General features: G+C 40.7%; 1 protein-coding gene across 1 annotated transcript in view; it reads right to left on the bottom strand.

Moving 5' to 3' along the window:
- prkci (protein kinase C, iota) overlaps window positions 1-25,341 on the bottom strand; it is a 127,515-nt gene that overhangs the window by 81,001 nt on the left and 21,173 nt on the right. Inside the window, exons 2-3 of the mRNA XM_061978797.1 lie at window positions 4,684-4,805; window positions 2,077-2,166 (exon numbers count right to left, since the gene is read on the bottom strand). Coding sequence (XP_061834781.1) covers window positions 2,077-2,166; window positions 4,684-4,805 — 212 coding nt within the window. The remainder of the gene's footprint in view (window positions 1-2,076; window positions 2,167-4,683; window positions 4,806-25,341) is intronic.

Here is a 25,341-nt window from a genome sequence, read left to right as displayed (position 1 = left end):
CTGACAGCTCCGCAAAAGAGGACATGTCCGGTGAAAAGAGGACGTATGGTCAGTCTATCCTAGCCCGTTACCTGCTAGCATGCGGTGTGTTGTGCCTCGGTGTGCATTGTTTACACAACGTGCATTACGCTACTTAATATGTCCGTGTGGAAACTCATTCGGTACACCTCTGAACCGAACCGGAACCCCCGTACCGAAACGGTTCAATACAAATACACGTACAGTTACACCCCTAATGTATGTATGTATATATATATATATATATATATATATATATATACATACCTGCCAACTTTTGAAATCAGAAAAACCTAGTAGCCAGGGTCCAGGGGCCGCAGGCCCCAGTGTCCAGGACAAAGTCCTGGTGGGGGGTTCAGGCTTCGCCCCCCGACGCAAAATGATTATTAGCATTCAGACAGGTTAAAATGTTGCTAAAACCATCACTTTTCTATCAGTCACAGTGACTTTTCAAAACAAAAATATTACAGCAAAAATCATATGGGTTGATTGACATGTTTATTCTGTAAGCTAACTTCAATAGTTTGAAATTATTTTGACAGTTAATGCCAGTTATCCTGTCAACCTTTCACAAGACTTCAATTTGTTAATTGAAAGTATAAACAGTATAAACACTTTTTACAGTAAACAAATGGTAAAACAGTACTTAACAATTCCATAAAAAAAAAAATTGGTGTCATTATTAACTTTCTGTCCAAGCTTGTATAATCTACTGCCTTGTTCAATTGTAAAAAATATTCTGTGCCTAAAATTCACATTTCTATCACAATTATCATACTGTAAACATGGTAAGCTAACTTCATTAAAATTAATAGTCCTGTCAATAGCATGGAATTACAATTCAAATGTAGTTTTTTTGTAAGCCTTTCAAAAGAATTCAAAATATGAAAAATTAATGAAAATTAATTTAAGCCATCAGACACTTGAAAAGTGGCACATCACATCTCTAATGTAATCATTTGAACTTTTCAACAGAAATAGCACTGCAAAAATATTAAGGACATACTTCTGTATTTTGGTAGTTATGCTGTCAACATTTAACAAAATTTCTTCAACTTGGACTTGAAAGCATAAATAGTATAAACACTTTTAACAGTACTAAACAATTCCAATAGATAACATTGGTGTCATTACCTTTTTGTGGCTAAAATCCGAAAAACGTTGAAAGTTTTCCACTTGTATCGCTAGCAACGGCATTAGACTTGTGTTTTTTTGTCCCAACGTGGTCTTTTACATCGCTAATTCCTCCGTGTCCGATCGAAAAATCTTGTCTGCACAAGGTGCAATTCGCGTAGTTTTCACCCTTTTTGGAACGGATAATTATTCCCGGATAGGCTTTTGAATATTCTTCACGGAATGACTGCAGTTTTCTTTTCGGTTTAAGACTCGTATGCGATTTTTCTCCGGCTGATTCCATGATCGTTCGCTCGTTTGGAAACAATGACAACAGGTGCCTCGTGCTTGGCAGCGGTGCTATAAATAGCCTCACGGAATGGCTCGATAGGAAGTTACGGGAAGCAGGTCGAATGTCATTGTTGTTACGCGATTTCGTTAATAAAACTTTTTAAAAAAACATTTTTTTTAATTAATGAAAAACCGTGTTTTTTATCACTGCAACCGTAACCCGGAATAGGTTGATGAAAACCGTACTAATTACGGGAAAACCGGAGTAGTTGGCAGGTATGTATATATATATATATATATATATATATATATATATATATATATATATATATATATATATATGTAATTCTACACAAATACAGCCACCAGTGTTGGGAGACAGCATGCCACCATGCACTGCCTGATGGGTGTGAATTCCAGACCCTGAAGGCTTAAACACTTTTATAATTTAATTCTGAAACTGACACTTTTTTTGATATTTATTTAAAGCTCTCATCGAACAAACATGCTTCTTACCACGACCTTACTTTCTACCAGGTAAGTTTGAATCAACATAGCAGTGGCCAAGACGCAAGACCACCACGACCACTACTACTACCACCAACACCACTACTATTTCCACCACTGATGAACTGGGGAAGGTGGAAGGCTCACCGTGAATAATGAGCTCTGAGTCTTTGTTTAGCTCGTAGAGGCGCAGAGCTTCTTCCAGCTCCAGCTGAGACGACACAGTGCACGGGTCACCTGCCAGGAGGAAGAGGAAGAGGAAGAGGTTGATGTTATTCACATTGGCAGGTTTTTTTAATTTTGGAAGCCGTGACCCCATTTTCTTAAATAACTGCTAATAGTGAACCATTTTCAGCTACTATTTCCTAATAATTAAACATACTATATATATATATATATATATATATATATATATATATATATATATATATATATATATATATATATACACATACATACATACGTACTAGAGATGCGCGGTTTGCGGGCACAACCGCGGAGTCCGGTATCCGCGGATCGGGCGGATGAAATTAAAAAAAATTAGATTTTATCCGCGGGTCGGGTCGGGTCGGGCGGTTGAAATAAAAAAAAATTAGATTTTAAATAGATTCAGGCGGGTGGCAGTTAAACCAATTCGGAAATATATATACATAGTTAAATGTTGTTACCCACATACGAAAAACGAGCAGGCACCTGCAGCATATGCCACAACAGAAGAAAAAAAAAGAAAAGAGATGGACACTTTTACGGAGCGGAGAAGGGACGCCTCGCCGGGGTCCGGGACCGAGGCCCCTTTCCCCCGAGAGGGCCCCACCGGGAGCCGTAGCTGAGGCGATCCGCGAGAAGGGCCCGACGCACGTCCAGGGTCACCACCGCGCCCACCGCACCGACACCCCGCCTCGTCCGCCTTCGCCGCGGCCGGCGTCACGCGCAGCAGGTAAGCAGCTTACCTGCCCGCCACCCCCGTGGCCGGGGGCTCGTAACAGGGGTCACTGCGCGCTCCGCCCGCGCAGCTTACCTGCCCGCCACCCCTGTTGCCGGGGGCGCGTAACAGGGGTCACTCCGCGCGCAGTGCGCTCACGAAAGGGGTGGGGCTCACCCTGGTTGATATAGACAGCAGGACGGTGGCCATGGAAGTCGGAACCCGCTAAGGAGTGTGTAACAACCCACCTGCCGAATCAACTAGCCCTGAAAATGGATGGCGCTGGAGCGTCGGGCCCATATACCCGGCCGTCGCCGGCAGCTAGACGCGCTTGGAGGTGCGCTCAGCGCGGCTCCCATATGATTGCGCACTGGTGTGCGTCTGGGTCGTGACAGCGTGGCACGCGAATGTCTGTGCTGCATTGGATCAGTCTCCTTTCTTTAACAGGCAAAAGCTTTATAACCTCACTAATGCCTTGCATCGTCTATATTAGATACATAACGGGCGGGTGCGGGCGGATGCGGTTCTGATCAAATGTTAGATCGGGTGGATTGCGGATGGTTGACGACTTTCTGATGCGGTTGCGGATGAAATAATTGCCTATCCGCGCATCTCTAATATATATATAACTGCAATAAACAGAGCAGTTGAGAGGAGACACAAACACGACAGAACAAACCAAAAGTATTGAAACAAAAATGAATATCATCAACAACAGTATCAATATTAGTAACAATTTCAACATAGCAGTGATTAAAAATCGCTCATTGACATTATCATTAGACATTTATAAAAAATAAAAAAAAGAACAATAGTGTCACAGTGGCTTACACTTGCATCGCATCTCATAAGCTTGACAACACACTGTGTCCAATATTTTCACAAAGATAAAATAAGTCATATTTTTGGTTCATTTAATAGTTAAAACAAATGTACATTATTGCAATCAGTTGATAAAACATTGTCCTTTATAATTATAAAAGCTTTTTACAAAAATCTACTACTCTGCTTGCATGTCAGCAGACTGGGGTAGATCCTGCTGAAATCCTATTTATTGAATGAATAGACAATCCTTTTGAATCGGGGAAATATCGTTTTTGAATCGAGAATCGCGTTGAATCGGAAAAAAAAATCGATTTTATAATCGAATCGTGACTCCAAGAATCGATATTGAATCGAATCGTGGGACACCCAAAGATTCGCAGCCCTAATATATATAGTATACACATTGGCCCCCAGACACATTTTTTTCTGTCAACGTGGCCTCTGAGTCTAAATAATTGCCCAGGCCTACACTACCATATACGTATGGAAATATCCGCTGATGTAACTAAGGCAAAATATGTCACTAAAATCCAAAATATGTCACTAAAATGGAGATATCCGCTGACGTAACTAAGGCAAAATATGTCACTAAAATTTGGGACTTTGGGACAGTTTGTAGTCGTTTCTCCGACCTAATGGCTGGAAACATATCCGCATTTATTTGTGACCATTTTGATAGTTTTCTCCATAAATTATCTGACCCAAGATATTTTCCATCCTCATCTGGGGGAGGCTTTTCAGGCCAGTTGAGCTTTTCATAACCAACATCAAGCAGCTTTCCTTGCTCAGACGGTCTAATAAACGCCGTGGTGACCAGTTGAGTGTAATTAGCTTGGACAGGCTGACCTTCGGGCTGAGCGGAGTGATCCGACAGCTCCGACTTTCCTACGACGACGTCACACGCTGCCTTGTTAATAAATAAACGCCCAGAAGAAAAAGACTGAGCTTTGGGCAAAAACGCAGTGTGTGTACATGCTTGTTGTTTACTTGATGACATGGTCACACACCTTCTTCATCTATCCACTTCATGGTGAAGAGCTGGTCGTTGTCCATGGAGCACATGTCCTTGACTTCTCCGTACAGGCCTTCGTAGGATATGGATGGCTCAAAGTGCGTGATCATGATGTCCCTGTAGAGAACATTAACTTTTTTTTATCAACAAGGTCACTCCACAATGTTGTGTGTTGTGTTCCGGCAAGGTAAAAGCCCAATTTGTTTCTATCCAGTCGGTTCTTGTCAAATGTTTTGAAGTGCAATTACACTTAGCATACTGTATTTTGTAATACAGGTTTCATTACTATGTCATTTTTGAAAATGAATGACAATAATAGAAATAGAAAATATTAAAATGATCACCATATTTTTCGGAGTATAAGTCGCTCCTGCCGAAAATGCATAATAAAGAAGGAAAAAAACATGTAAGTCGCACTGGAGTATACGTCTCCGTATATATGGGAAATGTATTTGATAAAAGCCAACAGCAAGAATAGACATTTGCAAGGCAATTTAAAATAAATCAAGAATAGTGAACAACAGGCTGAATAAGTGTACGTTATATGAGGCATAAATAACCAACTGGTATGTTAACGTAACATATTATGGTAAGAGTCATTCAAATAACTATAACATATAGAACATGCTATACGTTTACCAAACAATCTGTCACTCCTAATCGCTAAATCCCATGAAATCTTATACGTCTAGTCTCTTACGTGAATGAGATCAATAATATTTTACGGTAATGTGTTAATTTCACACATAAGTCGTTCCTGAGTATAAGTCGCACCCCCGGCCAAACTATGAAAAAAACTGCGACTTATAGTCCGAAAAATACGGTAATAGAAATGTCAAAATGTTATTGTAACAGTAATAACAAAAATTGTAGTATTACTGAAAACACTTGTACTGTATGTGTTCAAATAAAGGCCTTGCCTCTTTTACAACCACCTTAGGAGTAAAGAAATACTAATGATAATGTGTAGCTACACGTAAAAATCACCAAATCAAAATATAATATTAATTGGTGTATACGAGTCATACCAAAGACTATAAACATGGGAGCCATTACCTCCCTGCTTGGCACTCAGCATCAAGGGTTGGAATTGGGGGTTAAATCACCAAAAATGATTCCCACCGCTGCTGCCCACTGCTCCCCTCACCTCCCAGGGGGTGAACAGGGGGATGGGTCAAATGCAGAGGACAAATCATTGGTACTTTACTTTAAAACCAATATATATTTATTCCAAAAATATTTATTTAAATACAAAAAAACAGTCATTTTAAAATATGATTTACATTTTTAAATATACTATTCAAGAGTTGTAGGAAATAAAAGCCACTCCTCTCTGCAGTTAAACACCTCCAGCGCCCCATGTAAGGAAATAATGATATAAGTACGATGAAGGTTTAATAAACAATTTCACTCAATTTAACCAATAGCATAGATTCAGTAATCACCCTCCATTTCCTTAAGTCTCCCACACACATAAGAAGTAGAAGAGTGAAAAAAAGGGGTAAGAAGTGTAGCGGAGGGTGACTACGAGCAGGTATGAGGGTCCTCTGTCCCTCGTTTCACAGTCTTGCTCATCCCCCCCTGGCCAGTCACGGCAGTGTTTACAGGCCAGTAGATGCGCCGCAATCAGCTTTTACGGTCCCACACAGGCGACACGGCTCTGTGCCACTCCGCCTGAAAGGGGAAGGAACGGGAAGGAGTGGGAGGGTGGGAGGTGGTTTAGAAGGAGCCAACCGTGGACATACATATAAAAAAAAGGGGTCCTGTTGGCCAGGGAGCAAGGACAAAGACCTTGGGGGGCTTTTACTAGCATGCTTCAAAGATGGAGGGGCTTCTTCATTAACTTGAGACCTTTATTGCAAGATGATAAAAGGAAAAACGTACAGTATGTGTCCAAGGACGACTGAGGAAGGTCAGGGAGCACGAAGGCTATGCCAGATGCAAAAATATAAAGCATTGTTTTGAAGCTATTGGGTTTATTATTTGTTAATCTTGAGCATCTTACATCGTAACGGATCAGTGTGATAGTATTTAACTGTCTGAACTGAACACTGACCATTAGAGCTAGAAATCTGGTCTGTGTCATGAAACAAGTATATGAGTATAAGTATAAGTCGCACCGGCCGAAAAAGCATAATAAAGAAGGAAAGAAACATAAGTTGAATGCAGCTGAGATAGGCTCCAGCACCCACCGCGACCCCAAAAGGGACAAGCGGTAGAAAATGGATGGATAGATATGGTTTCTGTAGGAGGACAAACATGACACAAACCTCCCTAACTGTTATAAAGCACACTGTTTGTATTAAACATGCTTCACTGATTCGAGTATTTGGCGAGCGCCGTTTTGTCCTATATAATTTTGGCGGTCCTTGAACTCACCGTAGTTTGTTTACATGTATAACTTTCTCAGACTTTCTAGGACGTGTTTTATGCCACTTCTTTTTCTGTCTCATTTTGTCCACCAAACTTTTAACGTTGTGCATGAATGCACCAAGGTGAGTTTTGTTGATGTTATTGACTTGTGTGGAGTGCCAATCAGACATATTTGCGCCACACTGTGAACCCACACCAAACAAGAATGACACATTTCGGGAGAACATCCGCACCGTAACACAACATAAACACAACAGAACAAATACCCAGAAGCCCTTGCAGCACTAACGCTACAATATACACCCCCCGCTACCCCGGCCCCCCCACCCCAACCTCCTCATGCTCTCTCAGGGAGGGCATGTCCCAAATTCCAAGCTGCTGTTTTGAGGCATGTTAAAAAAAATAATGCACTTTGTGACTTCAATAATAAATATGGCAGTGCCATGTTGGCATTTTTTTCCATAACTTGAGTTGATTTATTTTGGAAAACCTTGTTACATTGTTTAATGCATCCAGCGGGGCATCACAACAAAATGAGGCATAATAATGTGTTAATTCCACCACTGTATATATCGGTATCGCTTGATATCGGAATCTGTAATTAAGAGTTGGACAATATCGGATATCGGCAAAAAAGCCTTTATAGGACATCTCTAATCTTAACTATTTTTGGTTTTGATCACATTTGATTTATTTTATTTAGACTTGCCGAGTTGTTGGTTTACGAAATTCTCGTTGCAAAAATACGTTTTAAGAGCTCAGAAAAAAAAGTAAAATACAAATAATATCAAGATAATACTTAAATGGGAAATACTAAACGTTAGTAAGCACCGTATTTTTCGGAATATAAGTCGCGCCGGAGTATAAGTCGCACCGGCCGAAAATGCATAATAAAGAAGGAAGATATATATATAAGTCGCACTGGAGTATAAGTTGCATTTTTGGGGGAAATGTATTTGATAAAAGCCAACAGCAAGAATAGACATTTGAAAGGCAATTTAAAAGAAATCAAGAATAGTGAACAACAGGCTGAATAAGTGTACGTTATATGAGGCATAAATAACCAACTGGTATGTTAACGTAACATATTATGGTAAGAGTCATTCAAATAACTATAACATATAGAACATGCTATACGTTTACCAAACAATCTGTCACTCCTAATCGCTAAATCCCATGAAATCTTATACGTCTAGTCTCTTACGTGAATGAGATCAATAATATTATTTGATATTTTACGCTAATGTGTTCATCATTTCCGGAAAAGTGTGGAGTGCCATCTCCGGGTTGGGGAGGAGATCTTGCCCCGAGTGGAGGAGTTCAAGTACCTCGGAGTCTTGTTCACGAGTGAGGGAAGAGTGGATGGTGAGATCGACAGGCGGATCGGTGCGGCGTCTTCAGTAATGCGGACGCTGTATCGATCCGTTGTGGTGAAGAAGGAGCTGAGCCGGAAGGCAAAGCTCTCAATTTACCGGTCGATCTACGTTCCCATCCTCACCTATGGTCATGAGCTTTGGGTTATGACTGAATGGACAAGATCACGGGTACAAGCGGCCCAAATGAGTTTCCTCCGCCGGGTGGCGGGTCTTTCCCTTAGAGATAGGGTGAGAAGCTCTGTCATCCGGGAGGAGCTCAAAGTAAAGCCGCTGCTCCTCCACATGGAGAGGAGCCAGATGAGGTGGTTCGGGCATCTGGTCAGGATGCCACCCGAGTGCCTCCCTAGGGAGGTGTTTAGGGCACGTCCGACCGGTAGGAGGCCACGGGGAAGACCCAGGACACGTTGGGAAGACTATGTCTCCCAGCTAGCCTGGGAACGCCTTGGGATCCCCCGGGAGGAGCTGGACGAAGTGGCTGGGGAGAGGGAAGTCTGGGCTTCCCTGCTTAGGCTGCTTCCCCCGCGACCTGACCTCGGATAAGCGGAAGAAGATGGATGGATGGATGGTGTTAATAATTTCACACATAAGTCGCTCCTGAGTATAAGTCGCACCCCCGGCCAAACTATGAAAAAAACTGTGACTTATAGTCCGAAAAATACGGTAGTGTTAATATATCGAGTATATCCCCACCTATTTGTTAACAAGTTCAGCAATCATATTGGCAGATTTATTTCCTCTGTTTTGAATTGTTCATCTTTTAGAATAGAAAAGAAAGTACTTTGATCCCTGGGGGAAATTCAGCACCACAGTTCGCTCACAATAGACCATAATAATAATAATAAATAATATATACAATATATAATATATGAATAATATACATATATTCTACATTTAAGTGCAGTCAAGAAGAAACATATGTATTATACATTATATATTATATATATATATATTTTTTTTTTACCAGTAACATAAATATAACTAGTCCTAAGTGTCCCAATACTTTTGTCTACTTTTAGTCTGAAGTGTCCCAAGACTTTTGTCTAGTGTACCTACCTTGTCTGCATTGTGTGGGCACGTTGGTGCTTCCTGCATTTGAGCAGCCATCTTAAAAAAACAGCACCGCAGGAGCATCAGTGCAGTGGGTCTTTGAAGGGTCATAAAATCAAAACCGGAGCAGGTATCACAACTCTTTCACCAACTTTTAATCAGAAGGGTTCAATCTCTCTCCTGTGTTAGTTTGAAGCCGAAACAACAAACGCGCTCAGAGGAGATAATGTTTGAAGAAAGGGGACCGGTTTTTACAAAAATTTTGTTTTGAAGGGGGAATAGCAAACTTCCTGTTGATTTTTGCTGGGGGTTGTCAATTTATGAAATGTAGGTGTAAGTGAGACCTACATAGAGGTTTTTGTTTCATCTCTCTCCGACCTTCCCAGTGGGAGTTACAGGCAGTTTTGTCATCCGAGGAGCAGTTTTTTGTGCGTTTTATTAATAAATTGCTGTAGAGCACAATTTTTAGATTTGGGGTTAGGTTTTTTCATTAGATCACAGTTTTAGCCAGTCCTGGTGTGTGTGGTCAGTTTGGTGAGTTTTGAAGCATGTTAAGGGGGTCAAATTACAGCTCAAAGAGGCAAAAGTGACTGTTTTTAGTACTTTTTTGTCTTGAAGGGGGAATTGCCAACTTCCTGTTGATTTTTGCCCGAAGATGTACAATTATAAAATGTAGGTCTAAGTCAGACCTACATAGAAGTCTTTTTTTCATGTCTCTCCGACCTTCCTAGTGGGAGTTACAGGCAGCGTAGTTTTATCTTCTTCCTAGGGGGCGCTAGAGTGCAATTTTGAGTTTTGGGGTTTGGTTGTTTTATTAAAAGGCAATTTTCGCAGGTCCTGATGTGTGGGTCAAATATGGTGAGTTTTAAAGCATGTTAAGTGGGTCAAATTGGTGCTCAAAGAGGCGGCGGAAGAAGAAAGAAAGAAAGAATAATAAAACCTTAGAAATTCAATAGGTCCTTATGTCCCATTGCAAAAGGACTCCCTGTGGGAGTCCTTTTGCAATGGGCCATTGCGGGCCCTAAAAATGGTTTGATGGCACTATTTGCTAGAGGGGGTAAAAAAACAAAAAACAAAGTGCTGCTGCTATGAATCCAGCAGAGGGCGCTGTGTCCCAAGTCAATTCACTTACACTTTCCAGCGGAAAGATGCTTGGGCAAGATGTGACGTATAACTGCAATGTTTTGGAAATATCAAATCCATCCATCCATTTTCTACCGCTTATCCCTTTCGGGGTCGCGGGGAGTGCTGGAGCCTATCTCAGCTGCAATCGGGCGGAAGACACTGGACAAGTCGCCACCTCATCACAGGGCCAACACTCACACTCACATTCACACACTAGGGACCATTTAGTGTTGCCAATCAACCTATCCCCAGGTGCATGTCTTTGGAGGTGGGAGGAAGCCGGAGTACCCGGAGGGAACCCACGCAGTCATGGGGAGAACATGCAAACTCCACACAGAAAGATCCCGAGCGCAGGATCGAACCCAGGACCTTCGTATTGTGAGGCAGACACAGAAATATCAAATATTAACAAAAAAACAATTCATAAACGTCCTTGGCGACCAGTGTTGTGCCGTCCTCTGGGTGCGGGCATGGTGGGGGTTGTCCCTAGGGGGGGTGAAGTGATCTCCTGGTTCTCGGTGGATAATGGGTTATGGGGCTGGATTGCTACCCCGTCGGCCTGTGTATGAATTTGTTTGGTTATATACTGTATGTGTATATGTGTATATATACACAGGACTGTCTCAGAAAATTTGAATATTGTGATAAAGTTCTCTATTTTCTGTAATGCAACTAAAAACATGAAAATGTCATACATTCTGGATTCATTACACATCAACTGAAATATTGCAAGCCTTTTATTATTTTAATATTGCTGATTATGGCATACAGCTTAAGAAAAGTCAAAAATCCGATCTCAAAAAATTATAATATTTCTTAAGACCAAGTAAAAAAAAAAAAAAGATTTATAACAGCAAAACAAAATCAAACATTTGAAAATGTCAATTAATGCACTCAGTACTTGGTTGGGAATCCTTTTGCACGGATTACTGCATCAATGCAGCGTGGCATGGAGGCAATCAGCCTGTGGCATTGCTGAGGTGTTATGGATGCCCAGGATGCTTCAATAGCGGCCTTTAGCTCATTTGCATTATTGGGTCTGGTGTCTTTCAGCTTCTTCTTCACAATACCCCACAAATTCTCTATGGGGGTTCAGGTCAGGGGAGTTGGCAGGTCAATCGAGGACAGTAGTGCCATGGTCAGTACACCAGTTACTGGTGGTTTTGGCACTGCTGGATCATGCTGGAAAATGAAATCATCATCTTCATAGAGCTTTTCAACAAATGGAAGCATGTAGTGCTCTAAAATCTCTTGGTACACAGCTGCATTGACTCTGGACTTGATGAAACACAGTGGACCAACACCAGCAGCTGACATGGCTCCCCAAACCATTGCTGACTGTGGGAACTTCACACTGGATTTCAAGCAACTTGGATTTTGCTCCTCTCCAGCCTTCCTCCAGACTCTAGCGCCTTGACTTCCAAATGAAATACAAAACTTGCTTGCCCACAGTGCCAAAACCACCAGTAACTGGTGTACTGACCATGGCATTACTGTCCTCGATTGGCCTGCCAACTCCCCTGGCCTGAACCCCATAGAGAATTTGTGGGGTATTGTGAAGAAGAAGCTGAAAGACACCAGACCCAATAATGCAAATGAGCTAAAGGCCGCTATTGAAGCATCCTGGGCATCCATAACACCTCAGCAATGCCACAGGCTGATTGTCTCCATGCCACGCCGCATTGATGCAGTAATCCGTGCAAAAGGATTCCCAACCAAGTACTGAGTGCTTTAATTGACATTTTCAAATGTTTGATTTTGTTTTGCTGTTATAAATCTTTTTTATTTTTTTTACTTGTTCTGAGGAAATATTCTAATTTTTTGAGATAGGATTTTTGAGTTTTCTTAAGCTGTATGCCATAATCAGCAATATTAAAATAATAAAAGGCTTGCAATATTTCAGTTGATGTGTAATGAATCCAGAATGTATGACATTTTCATGTTTTTAGTTGCATTACAGAAAATAAAGGACTTAATCACAATATTCTAATTTTCTGAGACAGTCCTGTATATACATTTTTGGGGTGCTCTCGGGGCCTGCAGAGGTCACCGCCTTAGGCTACTGCGGCCGGGCTGCGTATCTGGGCCCCACCGTCCACCCCTTACGGGTGCCCGTCTTGGTCGGGGTCTACTGGGTCTACCATGCCAGCTCGGTGCGCCGCAGAGTATTCTGGAGTGCTGCGTAGGTGCTTGAGGATTGTAACTGATGAGAATTTTTCTTTTAAATCTCACATTGAAAAATGTGTGGCTAAGCTTAAAACTAAATCGAGGGTATTTTTTTTTTTTTTTTTAGAAACAAGTCTCGTGTTTCCTTACAAGTTAGGAAACGCTTGATCCTGACCACTTTCACGCCTTTGCTAGATTAAGGCGACTTGCTTCTTATGAATGCACTTACCATATTTTTCGGAGTATAAGTCACACTGGAGTATAAGTCGCATTTTTTGGGGAAATGTATTTGATAAAAGCCAACACCAAGAATAGACATTTGAAAGGCAATTTAAAATAAATAAAGAATAGTGAACAACAGGCTGAATAAGTGTACGTTATATGAGGCATAAATAACCAACTGGTATGTTAACGTAACATATTATGGTAAGAGTCATTCAAATAACTATAACATATAGAACATGCTATACGTTTACCAAACAACCTGTCACTCCTAATTGCTAAATCCCATGAAATCTTATAAGTCTAGTCCGGAGGTCGGCCACCCGCGGCTCTAGAGCCACATGCGGCTCTTTAGCGCCGCCCTAGTGGCTCTCTGGAGCTTTATCAAAAATGTATGAAAAATGGAAAAAGATGAGGGGAAAAATATATATATATTTTTGCGTGTGTTTATATGGTTTCTGGCAGCACGGTGGAGCAGGGGTTAGTGCATGTCCTGGGCTCGGGATCTTTCTGTGTGGAGTTTGCATGTTCTCCCCGTGACTGCGTGGGTTCCCTCCGGGTACTCCGGCTTCCTCCCACCGCCTAAAACATGCACCTGGGGATAGGTTGATTGGAAACACTAAATTGGCCCTAGTGTGTGAATGTTGTCTGTCTATCTGTGTTGGCGACTTGTCAAGGGTGTACGCTGCCTTCCGCCCGAATGCAGCTGAGATAGGCTCCAGCACCCCCCGCGACCCCAAAAGGGACAAGCGGTAGAAAATGGATGGATGGATATGGTTTCTGTAGGAGGACAAACATGACACAAACCTCCCTAATTGTTATAAAGCACACTGTTTGTATTAAACATGCTTCACTGATTCCAGTATTTGGCCAGCGCCGTTTTGTCCTATATAATTTTGGCGGTCCTTGAACTCACCGTAGTTTGTTTACATGTATAACTTTCTCAGACTTTCTAGGACGTGTTTTATGCCACTTCTTTTTCTGTCTCATTTTGTCCACCAAACTTTAAACGTTGTGCATGAATGCACAAAGGTGAGTTTTGTTGATGTTATTGACTTGTGTGGAGTGCTAATCAGACATATTTGGTCACTGCATGACTGCAAGCTAATCGATGCTAACATGCTATTTAGGCTAGCTATATGTACATATTGCATCATTATGCCTCATTTGTAAGTATATTTGAGGTCATTTACATACCTGCCAACTTTTGAAATCAGAAAAACCTAGTAGCCAGGGTCCAGGGGCCGCAGGCCCCGGTAGGTCCAGGACAAAGTCCTGGTGGGGGGTTCAGCTTCGCCCCCCGACGCAAAATGATTGATTGCATTCAGACAGGTTAAAATGTTGCTAAAACCATCACTTTTCTATCAGTCACAGTGACTTTTCAAAACAAAAATATTACAGCAAAAATCATATGGGTTGATTGACATGTTTATTCTGTAAGCTAACTTCAATAGTTTGAAATTATTTTGACAGTTAATGCCAGTTATCCTGTCAACCTTTCACAAGACTTCAATTTTTAATTGAAAGTATAAACAGTATAAACACTTTTTACAGTAAACAAATGGTAAAACAGTACTAAACAATTCCATTTAAAAAAGAATTGGTGTCATTATTAACTTTCTGTCCAAGCTTGTATAATCTACTGCCTTGTTCAATTGTAAAAAATATTCTGTGCCTAAAATTCACATTTCTATCACAATTATCATACTGTAAACATGGTAAGCTAACTTCATTAAAATTAATAGTCCTGTCAATAGCATGGAATTACAATTCAAATGTAGGTTTTTTGTAAGCCTTTCAAAAGAATTCAAAATATGAAAAATTAATGAAAATTAATTGAAGCCATCAGACACTTGAAAAGTGGCACATCACATCTCTAATGTAATCATTTTAACTTTTCAACAGAAATAGCACTGCAAAAATATTAAGGACATACTGTATTTTGGTAGTTATGCTGTCAACATTAACAAGATTTCTTCAACTTGGACTTGAAAGCATAAATAGTATAAACACTTTTAACAGTATAACAGTACTAAACAATTCCAATAGATAACATTGGTGTCATTACCTTTTTGTGGCTAAAATCCAAATTTAGCAACGGCATTAGACTTGTGTTTTTTTGTCCCAACGTGGTCTTTTACATCGCTAATTCCTCCGTGTCCGATCGAAAAATCTTGTCTGCACAAGGTGCAATTCGCGTAGTTTTCACCCTTTTTGGAACGGATAATTATTCCCGGATAGGCTTTTGAATATTCTTCAAGGAATGACTGCAGTTTTCTTTTCGGTTTAAGACTCGTTTGCGAGTTTTCTCCGGCTGATTCCATGATCGTTCGCTCGTTTGGAAACAATGGCAACAGGTGCCTCGTGCTTGGCAGCGGTGCTATAAATAGCCTCGCGCATGGCATTCGGAATGACTCGATAGGAAGTTACGGGAAGCAGTGTCGATTGTCATTGTTGTTACGCGATTTCGTGAATAAAACTTAAAAAAAAAAAAAAAAAATGTAATTAATGAAAAACCGTATTTTTTATCACTGCAACCGTAACCCGGAATAGGTTGATGAAAACCGTACTAATTACGGGAAAACCGGAGTAGTTGGCAGGTATGCATTTAGTTTCCTTTAAGTCCTCTTAATTCAATTTATATCTCATGACACACTATCTGTATGTAATATGGCTTTTAATTTTTTGTGGCTCCAGACAGATTTGTTTTTGTATTTTCGGTCCAATATGGCTCTTTCAACATTTTGGGTTGCCGACCCTTGGTCTAGTCTCTTACGTGAATGAGCTAAATAATATTATTTGATATTTTACTTTAATGTGTTAATAATGTCACACATAAGTCGCTCTTGAGTATAAGTCGCACCCCCCGGGCCAAACTATGAAAAAAACTGCGACTTACAGTCCGAAAAATACGGTTTGTAATTTTGTTTTGCTGCCCTCATGCTTAGGTCACTCTTGGAAAAGATGAGTTTTTTTACCTGGTTAAATAAAATATATTGATTGATTGACAGGAGGACACAAAAATTAACCTGGCAACATTGCACTCTCTTTTTTAACGGTGGTATCGTGCTAGGTTAGCATATTGGCTGAAAAAAAAAACAAAATGATCAAACTTACAAACTTAGTTAGAGCACCAGGCTTTATTTTAAAGTTTGTGGCTAAGCCTGCTTTTTTCCCCATTGTGTTTGAACAGGGTTATTTATTCAAATCGTTATGATTTAACTACATAAAAACAAGTGGCTTTGGTATTTCCTGTCATGTAAATATTATTATAAAAAGTACTTTCAAAGAATGACATCCATAATTGAATGCCAACTTTGCCCACTCATGAATCAAGGACACAACATACATATCTTCCAATGTAATAATAATGAAAAAGCAAATAGTAATGTCAAAAAGAAAGCATGCATTAAACAGGGTGATGAATGTAGCAGTACTGCTCATAAAGGAGTAAAAGACAGCGGTGGCATGATGATGCACACTCTTGGCATTCTTCTCTTCTGTAGCGGTCAAATTAAGGAAGAGTTGGTTAGGGGAGGAGGTGGTTCTACCGGACCTGTGTGACACCACCCAGCCCCCACCTTCTGCTGCCGAGAAGTCTGGCTCTGCATTCTCCCGTCTGCCCACAATTGAAGCCATTCGTCACTGTTGAGCGCTGAAGCTGGAAGACGGGTCAGTTTGGTTCCCTGGGCTTTCATGAGCACCTTGAACCATCTATCTTTCTGTCAGCTCAGCCTCTGCTACGACACCCACATCTACCTGGGTGACACCTTCGCACGGGTGCCAACACAAATACACGCAGTGGACAAACACCTCCTAAAAAAACAGGTAGGGATGCTGTGGTCGCCTAGCAACACCGCTCCAGTGAGGCTACTTCACAGTGGTGCTGACTAAAGTGTGTGGAGGACAACGTCACTTATTCAGATTGGCGGACAAAAGTGACAGAACACTTGAGCCGCAGTGCGGAACAAAATGGACAGACAACAAAACACTGTGCACGCTTGACAGCCTGGAGTGGAGAAGTGGTGGATGCATGGCAGTACCAAACTAAGCATTTGTTTGGATCTTTTACTGAAACACAGATGTGCTTATTCTATTTAGGGCTGCATACAGAAAAACACAATAACTCTTAAGCCATTGATATTTTTAATTTTGTGAACAGACTGAGGGCAACTCATGTCTGTAGATTATATGCTGAGACATTATAAATTAGGGCTGCAATGATCAATCGATTAATTTGATTGGAAAAATAGCTTTGATTTATATTCTGTTGCAAAGATTAAACATTCATTGAAAGTAACTAATAAAAATCAGTGACGTGCAGTCAGGGGAGGCAGGTGAGGCAGCGCCTCACGTGCCATCATGCATACCTGCCAACTTTTGAAATCAGAAAAACCTAGTAGCCAGGGTCCAGGGGCCGCAGGCCCCGGTAGGTCCAGGACAAAGTCCTGGTGGGGGGTTCAGGCTTCGCCCCCCGACGCAAAATGATTATTAGCATTCAGACAGGTTAAAATGTTGCTAAAACCATCACTTTTCTATCAGTCACAGTGACTTTTCAAAACAAAAATATTACAGCAAAAATCATATGGGTTGATTGACATGTTTATTCTGTAAGCTAACTTCAATAGTTTGAAATTATTTTGACAGTTAATGCCAGTTATCCTGTCAACCTTTCACAAGACTTCAATTTGTTAATTGAAAGTATAAACAGTATAAACACTTTTTACAGTAAACAAATGGTAAAACAGTACTAAACAATTCCATTAAAAAAACAATTGGTGTCATTATTAACTTTCTGTCCAAGCTTGTATAATCTACTGCCTTGTTCAATTGTAAAAAATATTCTGTGCCTAAAATTCACATTTCTATCACAATTATCATACTGTAAACATGGTAAGCTAACTTCATTAAAATTAATAGTCCTGTCAATAGCATGGAATTACAATTCAAATGTAGTTTTTTTGTAAGCCTTTCAAAAGAATTCAAAATATGAAAAATTAATGAAAATTAATTTAAGCCATCAGACACTTGAAAAGTGGCACATCACATCTCTAATGTAATCATTTTAACTTTTCAACAGAAATAGCACTGCAAAAATATTAAGGACATACTTCTGTATTTTGGTAGTTATGCTGTCAACATTTAACAAGATTTCTTCAACTTGGACTTGAAAGCATAAATAGTATAAACACTTTTAACAGTATAACAGTACTAAACAATTCCAATAGATAACATTGGTGTCATTACCTTTTTGTGGCTAAAATCCGAAAAACGTTGAAAGTTTTCCACTTGTATCGCTAGCAACGGCATTAGACTTGTGTTTTTTTGTCCCAACGTGGTCTTTTACATCGCTAATTCCTCCGTGTCCGATCGAAAAATCTTGTCTGCACAAGGTGCAATTCGCGTAGTTTTCACCCTTTTTGGAACGGATAATTATTCCCGGATAGGCTTTTGAATATTCTTCACGGAATGACTGCAGTTTTCTTTTCGGTTTAAGACTCGTTTGCGATTTTTCTCCGGCTGATTCCGTGATCGTTCGCTCGTTTGGAAACAATGGCAACAGGTGCCTCATGCTTGGCAGCGGTGCTATAAATAACCTCGCGCATTTAAAAAAAAAAATGTTTTTAATTAATGAAAAACCGTATTTTTTAATCACTGCAACCGTAACCCGGAATAGGTTGATGAAAACCGTACTAATTACGGGAAAACCGGAGTAGTTGGCAGGTATGCATCATGGAAAGAAAAAAAATTTAAAAAGAAAAACAATTCATTAAATTGTTATATATATCCAGTGATTATACTATAAAGTTATTTTCCATTTAACTTCACCAGTTTTAGATTATTTTTATTCAAAATCGCTGAATTTTCACCTTTGCCGTTCAAATACTGAGAAGAGACTTGCGGTGAGTCACCAGCCAGTTGAGCCTCACCATGGATTGCGCAATGAATCGGCTAACTGCTGGCCTGCTGTGCAGTGAGACCGTATTGCTATACGAATTATAGTACACATTTCCATAGTTTAGTTAGCTGAGGTATATAATGTACAGTGTATTTTGTCAACCACTGTATGTGTGTAACGTATTTCTTGTGCTGAGCAAACATAAAACTGCTTTGAAGACGCACTGTGTGAGGCTCGCAGTAATCCCGCCTCATGGTGGTAGAGTTGTGCCGGATAATGCACACCCGCCGTAGAATGCACGGACAGGGGTGTTATATCAACTATAGCCCACACTAAAGCTGATTCTGATTCTGATTAATGTTTCTACGTGCAAGATTGAATCTATTTAAAAATGTTATTTAATAAGAAGCCAAAAAGTGCAAAAACAATAATGTTCGTGTTGGAGGAGTTGTGAATGACTGCTGGGACACAACATTAGGTACACCTGCAGACTGCAGTACGGATAGGCATCAGCCGATCCGCCTCCACAGTCATTGCTTATGCAATGAAAGTTCGACTGGTCGTTAGAGAAGGCATACAACTTTGTCAAGGAAAAGAGGAGCATCACACGACCGAACGCAAGTTTCATGCGACAGCTGGCAGAGTACGAGGGCATCCTCGATGCGAGGTACACTGCATTTCTTGACGTGTGCGTGTAGTTGTCCAAACTCATTCCTATTTGTCAGATTTGTATTTGATCTATACATTCAGCAAACAGAGGTGTTGGAGGAGTTGTGAATGAATGAAATATGAAATCCGTGCTGCAGTCGCTGCTGGGCCACAACATTAGGTACACCTGCAGACTGCAGCACGGATTTCATATTTCATTCATTCACAACTCCTCCAACACAAACATTATTGTTTTTGCACTTTTTGGCTTCTTATTAAATAACTTTTTTAAATAGATTCAATCTTGCACGTGGAAACTTTAAGTGTGGGCTTTAGTAGGTAAAACACTCCCTGTCAGGGGGTGCATTCTACGGCGGGGGTGCATTATCCGGCACAACAGCTGCGCATGGACTTCATTTATAAGTAAAGGTAAGACCATAATAACGTTTTTTTTATTAAATGTGCTATTTTGTGTGCTACAGTTTGTATGTGTAAAGTTAAAGTTAAGTTAAAGTACCAATGATTGTCACACACACACTAGGTGTGGTGAAATTTGTCCTCTGCTTTTGACCCATCCCCTTGATCACCCTCTGGGAGGTGAGGGGAGCAGTGGGCAGCAGCGGCGCAACGCCCGGGAATAATTTTTGGTGATTTAACCCCCAATTCCAACCCTTGATGCTGAGTGCCAAGCAGGGAAGAATGCCGGTATGAGCTTTTAAACATAACCCGTTAACTGCTGCCAATCAAATGGTGAATAAGATACTCTTTAGGGTTCATATGTTTGTAAATCTGACTGTGATGAAGTCAGTGCCTCACCAGCCATCAACCGCACCGCACGTCACTGATAAAAATGTATCATAACCAGCTAGTGCAAATATAAATCTTTGTCAACAAAAGTTATTCTATTACTGTATATCTTGATGTTCATGTATTCAAATACTGCATATCTTCATGTATTATATTACTGTATATCTTCAAGTATTCTATTAATGTATATTCATGGTGCTTGGAGAATGGGGTGATAATATTATGCTGCTAAGTCCTGCACTTGTTTTGCCCAAGACAACATTTTGTGTGTGTTGTTACTCACCACCAGTGCTCTGAAAATTACTTTTTAAAAGTAATTAATTATAGTTACATTGCCAAAAATGTAATTGAACTACTAACGGAATTACTCTTAAATAAATGTAAGTAATTACTAGGAAAAGTCATTAATGATTTTTTTTTTTTTTTAAACTTCAAATATCTGGCATTTGCAGTTGGAAGACGTTTCCTATAGAGCAGTGGTCCCCAGCCAGGTATCGGTCCGGGACGCATTTGCTACCGGGCCACACAGAAACCAATAATTAATTCATAAACTACCGCATTTTCGCCGACCTAACATTCGCCTGTCCCACTAAACACACCAATAAGCTTGTTAATAGATGTATATTACAACTCCTTTGTTATAGTACATGGGACAATGAACATTAATGGACATACAAAATGTCAATGTGCCAGATTGTTATTGTTAGTACTTTATTACTCTGGTACTCTTGTTTTGTTCTGTATATTGTACAGTATTCTGTATATTGTACAGGATTGCTTTTTGTTTTATTGGATAGTAGTCTATTTCAATTCTTATTTTTTCATCTTTATGTACTACTTGTGTGATTTATTTTTATTCCATATTTGTTTCCACTACCGCACCTTAAGTTGGACTCCTTAAAGGGGAACATTATCACCAGACCTATGTAAGCGTCAATATATACCGTATTTTCCGCACTATTAGCCGCACCTAAAAACCACAAATTTACTCAAAAGCTGACAGTGCGGCTTATAACCCGGTGCGCTTTATATATGGATTAATATTAAGATTCATTTTCATAAAGTTTCGGTCTCGCAACTACGGTAAACAGCCGCCATCTTTTTTCCCCGTAGAAGAGGAAGTGCTTCTTCTTCTACGCAAGCAACCGCAAAGGTAAGCACCCGCCCCCATAGAAGAGGAAGCGCTTCTTCTTCTACTGTAAGCAACCACCCGCCCCCGTAGAAGAAGAAGAAGAAGCGCGCGGATATTACGTTTCATTTCCTTTGTGTGTTTACATCTGTAAAGACCACAAAATGGCTCCTACTAAGCGACAGGTTTCCGGTTCATGAAAAGACGCAATCTCTCCATCCGCACACGGACTACTATTTCACAGCAACTGCCTAAAGACTTTCAAGAAAAGCTGGCTACTTTCCGTGCATATTGTAAAAACAAGATAGCTGAAAAAAAGATCCGGCCAGAGAACATTATCAACATGGACGAGGTTCCACTGACTTTTGATATTCCTGTGAACCGCACTGTGGATACAACGGGAGCACGTACGGTGAATATTCGCACCACAGGGAATGAGAAGTCATCCTTCACTGTGGTTCTAGCTTGCCATGCTAATGGCCAGAAACTTCCACCCATGGTGATATTCAAAAGGAAGACCTTGCCAAAAGAGACCTTTCCAGCCGGCGTCATCATAAAAGCTAACTCGAAGGGATGGATGGATGAAGAAAAGATGAGCGAGTGGTTAAGGGAAGTTTACGCGAAGAGGCCGGGTGGCTTTTTTCACGCAGCTCTGTCCAGGTTGATATACGACTCCATGCGCGCCCACATCACGCTGGTTTTTAATATATTATTAAAGTTTGACTGACCTATCTGACTGTTTTTTTGACATTCCTTTAGCGCAGTTAGATGCGGCTTACAACACGGGGCGGCTTATAGGTGGACAAAGTTTTGAAATATGCCGTTCATTGAAGGCGCGGCTTATAACCCAGGGCGCCTTATGGTGCGGAAAATACGGTACCTTGATGTTGCAGAAAAAAGACCTTTTTTTTTTTAACCGATTTCCGAACTCTAAATGGGTGAATTTTGGCGAATTAAACGCCTTTCTATTATTCGCTCTCGGAGCGATGACGTCACAACGTGACGTCACATCGGGAAGCAATCCGCCATTTTCTCACTTTCGTCGGTGTGTTGTCGGACGGTGTAACAACACGAACAGGGACGGATTCAAGTTGCACCAGTGGCCCAAAGATGCGAAAGTCGCAAGAAAGTGGACGAAATTTGTTCAAAATACGAGGCTGTGGGGAAAGCCGACGAAATGGTCAGTCGTTTGTTCCGCACACTTTACCGACGAAAGCTATGCTACGACAGAGATGGCAAGAATGTGTGGATAACCTGCGACACTCAAAGCAGATGCTGACATCAACTCCAAAACTGGACAGATCAGCTTTCAGGAAAAGAGAGCGGATGAGGGTATGTCTACAGAATATATTAATTGATGAAAACTTTATTCATTACTCGCGGTTTTACGTAAATTATTATACATAAACTGTGTTTACCAATAATTTAGCTTAAAAACATTTATTTTGTTCAATCATTCGAGTACATTCGGGTAGTCTTGTGTAATGCAGTATTTTGTGTCTATTTAGGTATGGTTAACTTGAGTGCTGAAATCGTGGAAAAATATATGTTCTTAGCGCGCCTGAAATGGGCTGTCTGCACTCTCAAAGTGCATGTTGTTGCCAAATGTATTTCATATGCTGTAAACCTAGTTCATAGTTGTTAGTTTCCTTTAATGCCAAACAAACACATACCAATCGTTGGTTAGAAGGCGATCGCCGAATTCGTCCTCGCTTTCTCCCGTGTCGCTGGCTGTCGTGTCGTTTTCGTCGGTTTCGCTTGCATACGGTTCAAACCGATATGGCTCAATAGCTTCAGTTTCTTCTTCAATTTCGTTTTCGCTACCTGCCTCCACACTACAACCATCCGTTTCAATACATGCGTAATCTGTTGAATCGCTTAAGCCGCTGAAATCCGAGTCTGAATCCGAGCTAATGTCGCTATAGCTTGCTGTTCTATCCGCCATGTTTGTTTGTATTGGCATCACTATGTGACGTCACAGGAAAATGGACGGGTGTATATAACGATGGTTAAAATCAGGCACTTTGAAGCTTTTTTTAGGGATATTGCGCGATGGGTAAAATTTTGAAAACAACTTTGAAAAATAAAATAAGCCACTGGGAACTGATTTTTAATGGTTTTAACCCTTCTGAAATTGTGATAATGTTCCCCTTTAAATCTCGTTATATGCAAATATAATGACAATAAAGTCCATTCTATTCTATTGTAGCCATAGGCTAATTTTTCATGCTCCTTTTTTTTGCTGTTTTTATCTGCCACATGTAGAAAGCCGGTCTGTGAAAATGATGCATTCATTAAACTGGTCCCTGGTGGAAAAAAGGTTGGAGAACCCTGCTTATAGAGCACAATGTCTGTGCTTTTTAAAAGGCGGCGCCTGTTGCCAAGTGACGTTTACCATGAATTGATTAACGTGTACCCCGACTTAAACAAGTGGAAAAACGTATTGCGGTGTTACCATTTAGTGGTCAATTGTACGGAATATGCACTGCACTGTGCAATCTACTAATAAAAGTTTCAATCAATCAATCAATCAAGGGTTTCAACGGAGCTGTGTTTGTTAGCTTTAGCCGTTAGCAGCAGCAGTGTGTCTGCTCTGACGCCAACTCTTTATAACCTTTTCACCGGATTGTGTTACCTCTGGTAAACAAATGGATTGAATGTGCTTTGATGGCTGTCATATCTTCTTGTCAACTAACGGTGTATTGTACGGATGGCAAGTTTGTCATTTGAGTCCTTGATTTGTTGTTCATTATTCCCACCGAGTACATGTTGCGGTTGTCTGCTGTGTCACAGTGTGATGGTGCCTCTTCATATTTGATATCAGGTGCATTTTAATGCGGTGCTGCATGTTGAAAAATATATTTCCTGTATTGAACTTGCTGCACTTGTGTCGCTGTCTTGTTGTCGACATAAATAAAACCACATCAGAAGTAGCGTGCCATCAGTGACGTGCGGTGAGGTTGATGGCTGGTGAGGCACTGACTTCATCACAGTCAGATTTACAAACATATGAACCCTAAAGAGTACCGTATTTTCCGCACTATTAGCCGCACCTAAAAACCACAAATTTACTCAAAAGCTGACAGTGCGGCTTATAACCCGGTGCGCTTTATATATGGATTAATATTAAGATTCATTTTCATAAAGTTTCGGTCTCGCAACTACGGTAAACAGCCGCCATCTTTTTTCCCCGTAGAAGAGGAAGTGCTTCTTCTTCTACGCAAGCACCCGCCCCCATAGAACAGGAAGCGCTTCTTCTTCTACTGTAAGCAACCACCCGCCCGCGTAGAAGAAGAAGAAGCGCGCGGATATTACGTTTCATTTCCTTTGTGTGTTTACATCTATAAAGACCACAAAATGGCTCCTACTAAGCGACAGGTTTCCAAGACGCAATCTCTCCATCCGCACACGGATTACTATTTCACAGCAACTGCCTAAAGACTTTCAAGAAAAGCTGGCTACTTTCCGTGCATATTGTAAAAACAAGATAGCTGAAAAAAAGATCCGGCCAGAGAACATTATCAACATGGACGAGGTTCCACTGACTTTTGATATTCCTGTGAACCGCACTGTGGATACAACGGGAGCACGTACGGTGAATATTCGCACCACAGGGAATGAGAAGTCATCCTTCACTGTGGTTCTAGCTTGCCATGCTAATGGCCAGAAACTTCCACCCATGGTGATATTCAAAAGGAAGACCTTGCCAAAAGAGACCTTTCCAGCCGGCGTCATCATAAAAGCTAACTCGAAAGGATGGATGGATGAAGAAAAGATGAGCGAGTGGTTAAGGTAAGTTTACGCGAAGAGGCCGGGTGGCTTTTTTCACGCAGCTCCGTCCATGTTGATATACGACTCCAT

Source organism: Nerophis lumbriciformis, linkage group LG19, assembly GCF_033978685.3.
Source record: "Nerophis lumbriciformis linkage group LG19, RoL_Nlum_v2.1, whole genome shotgun sequence".
Classification (NCBI taxonomy): domain Eukaryota; kingdom Metazoa; phylum Chordata; class Actinopteri; order Syngnathiformes; family Syngnathidae; genus Nerophis; species Nerophis lumbriciformis.
Note: the sequence above shows the minus strand (reverse complement) of the source record. Positions and strands in the feature narration are given on the sequence as shown.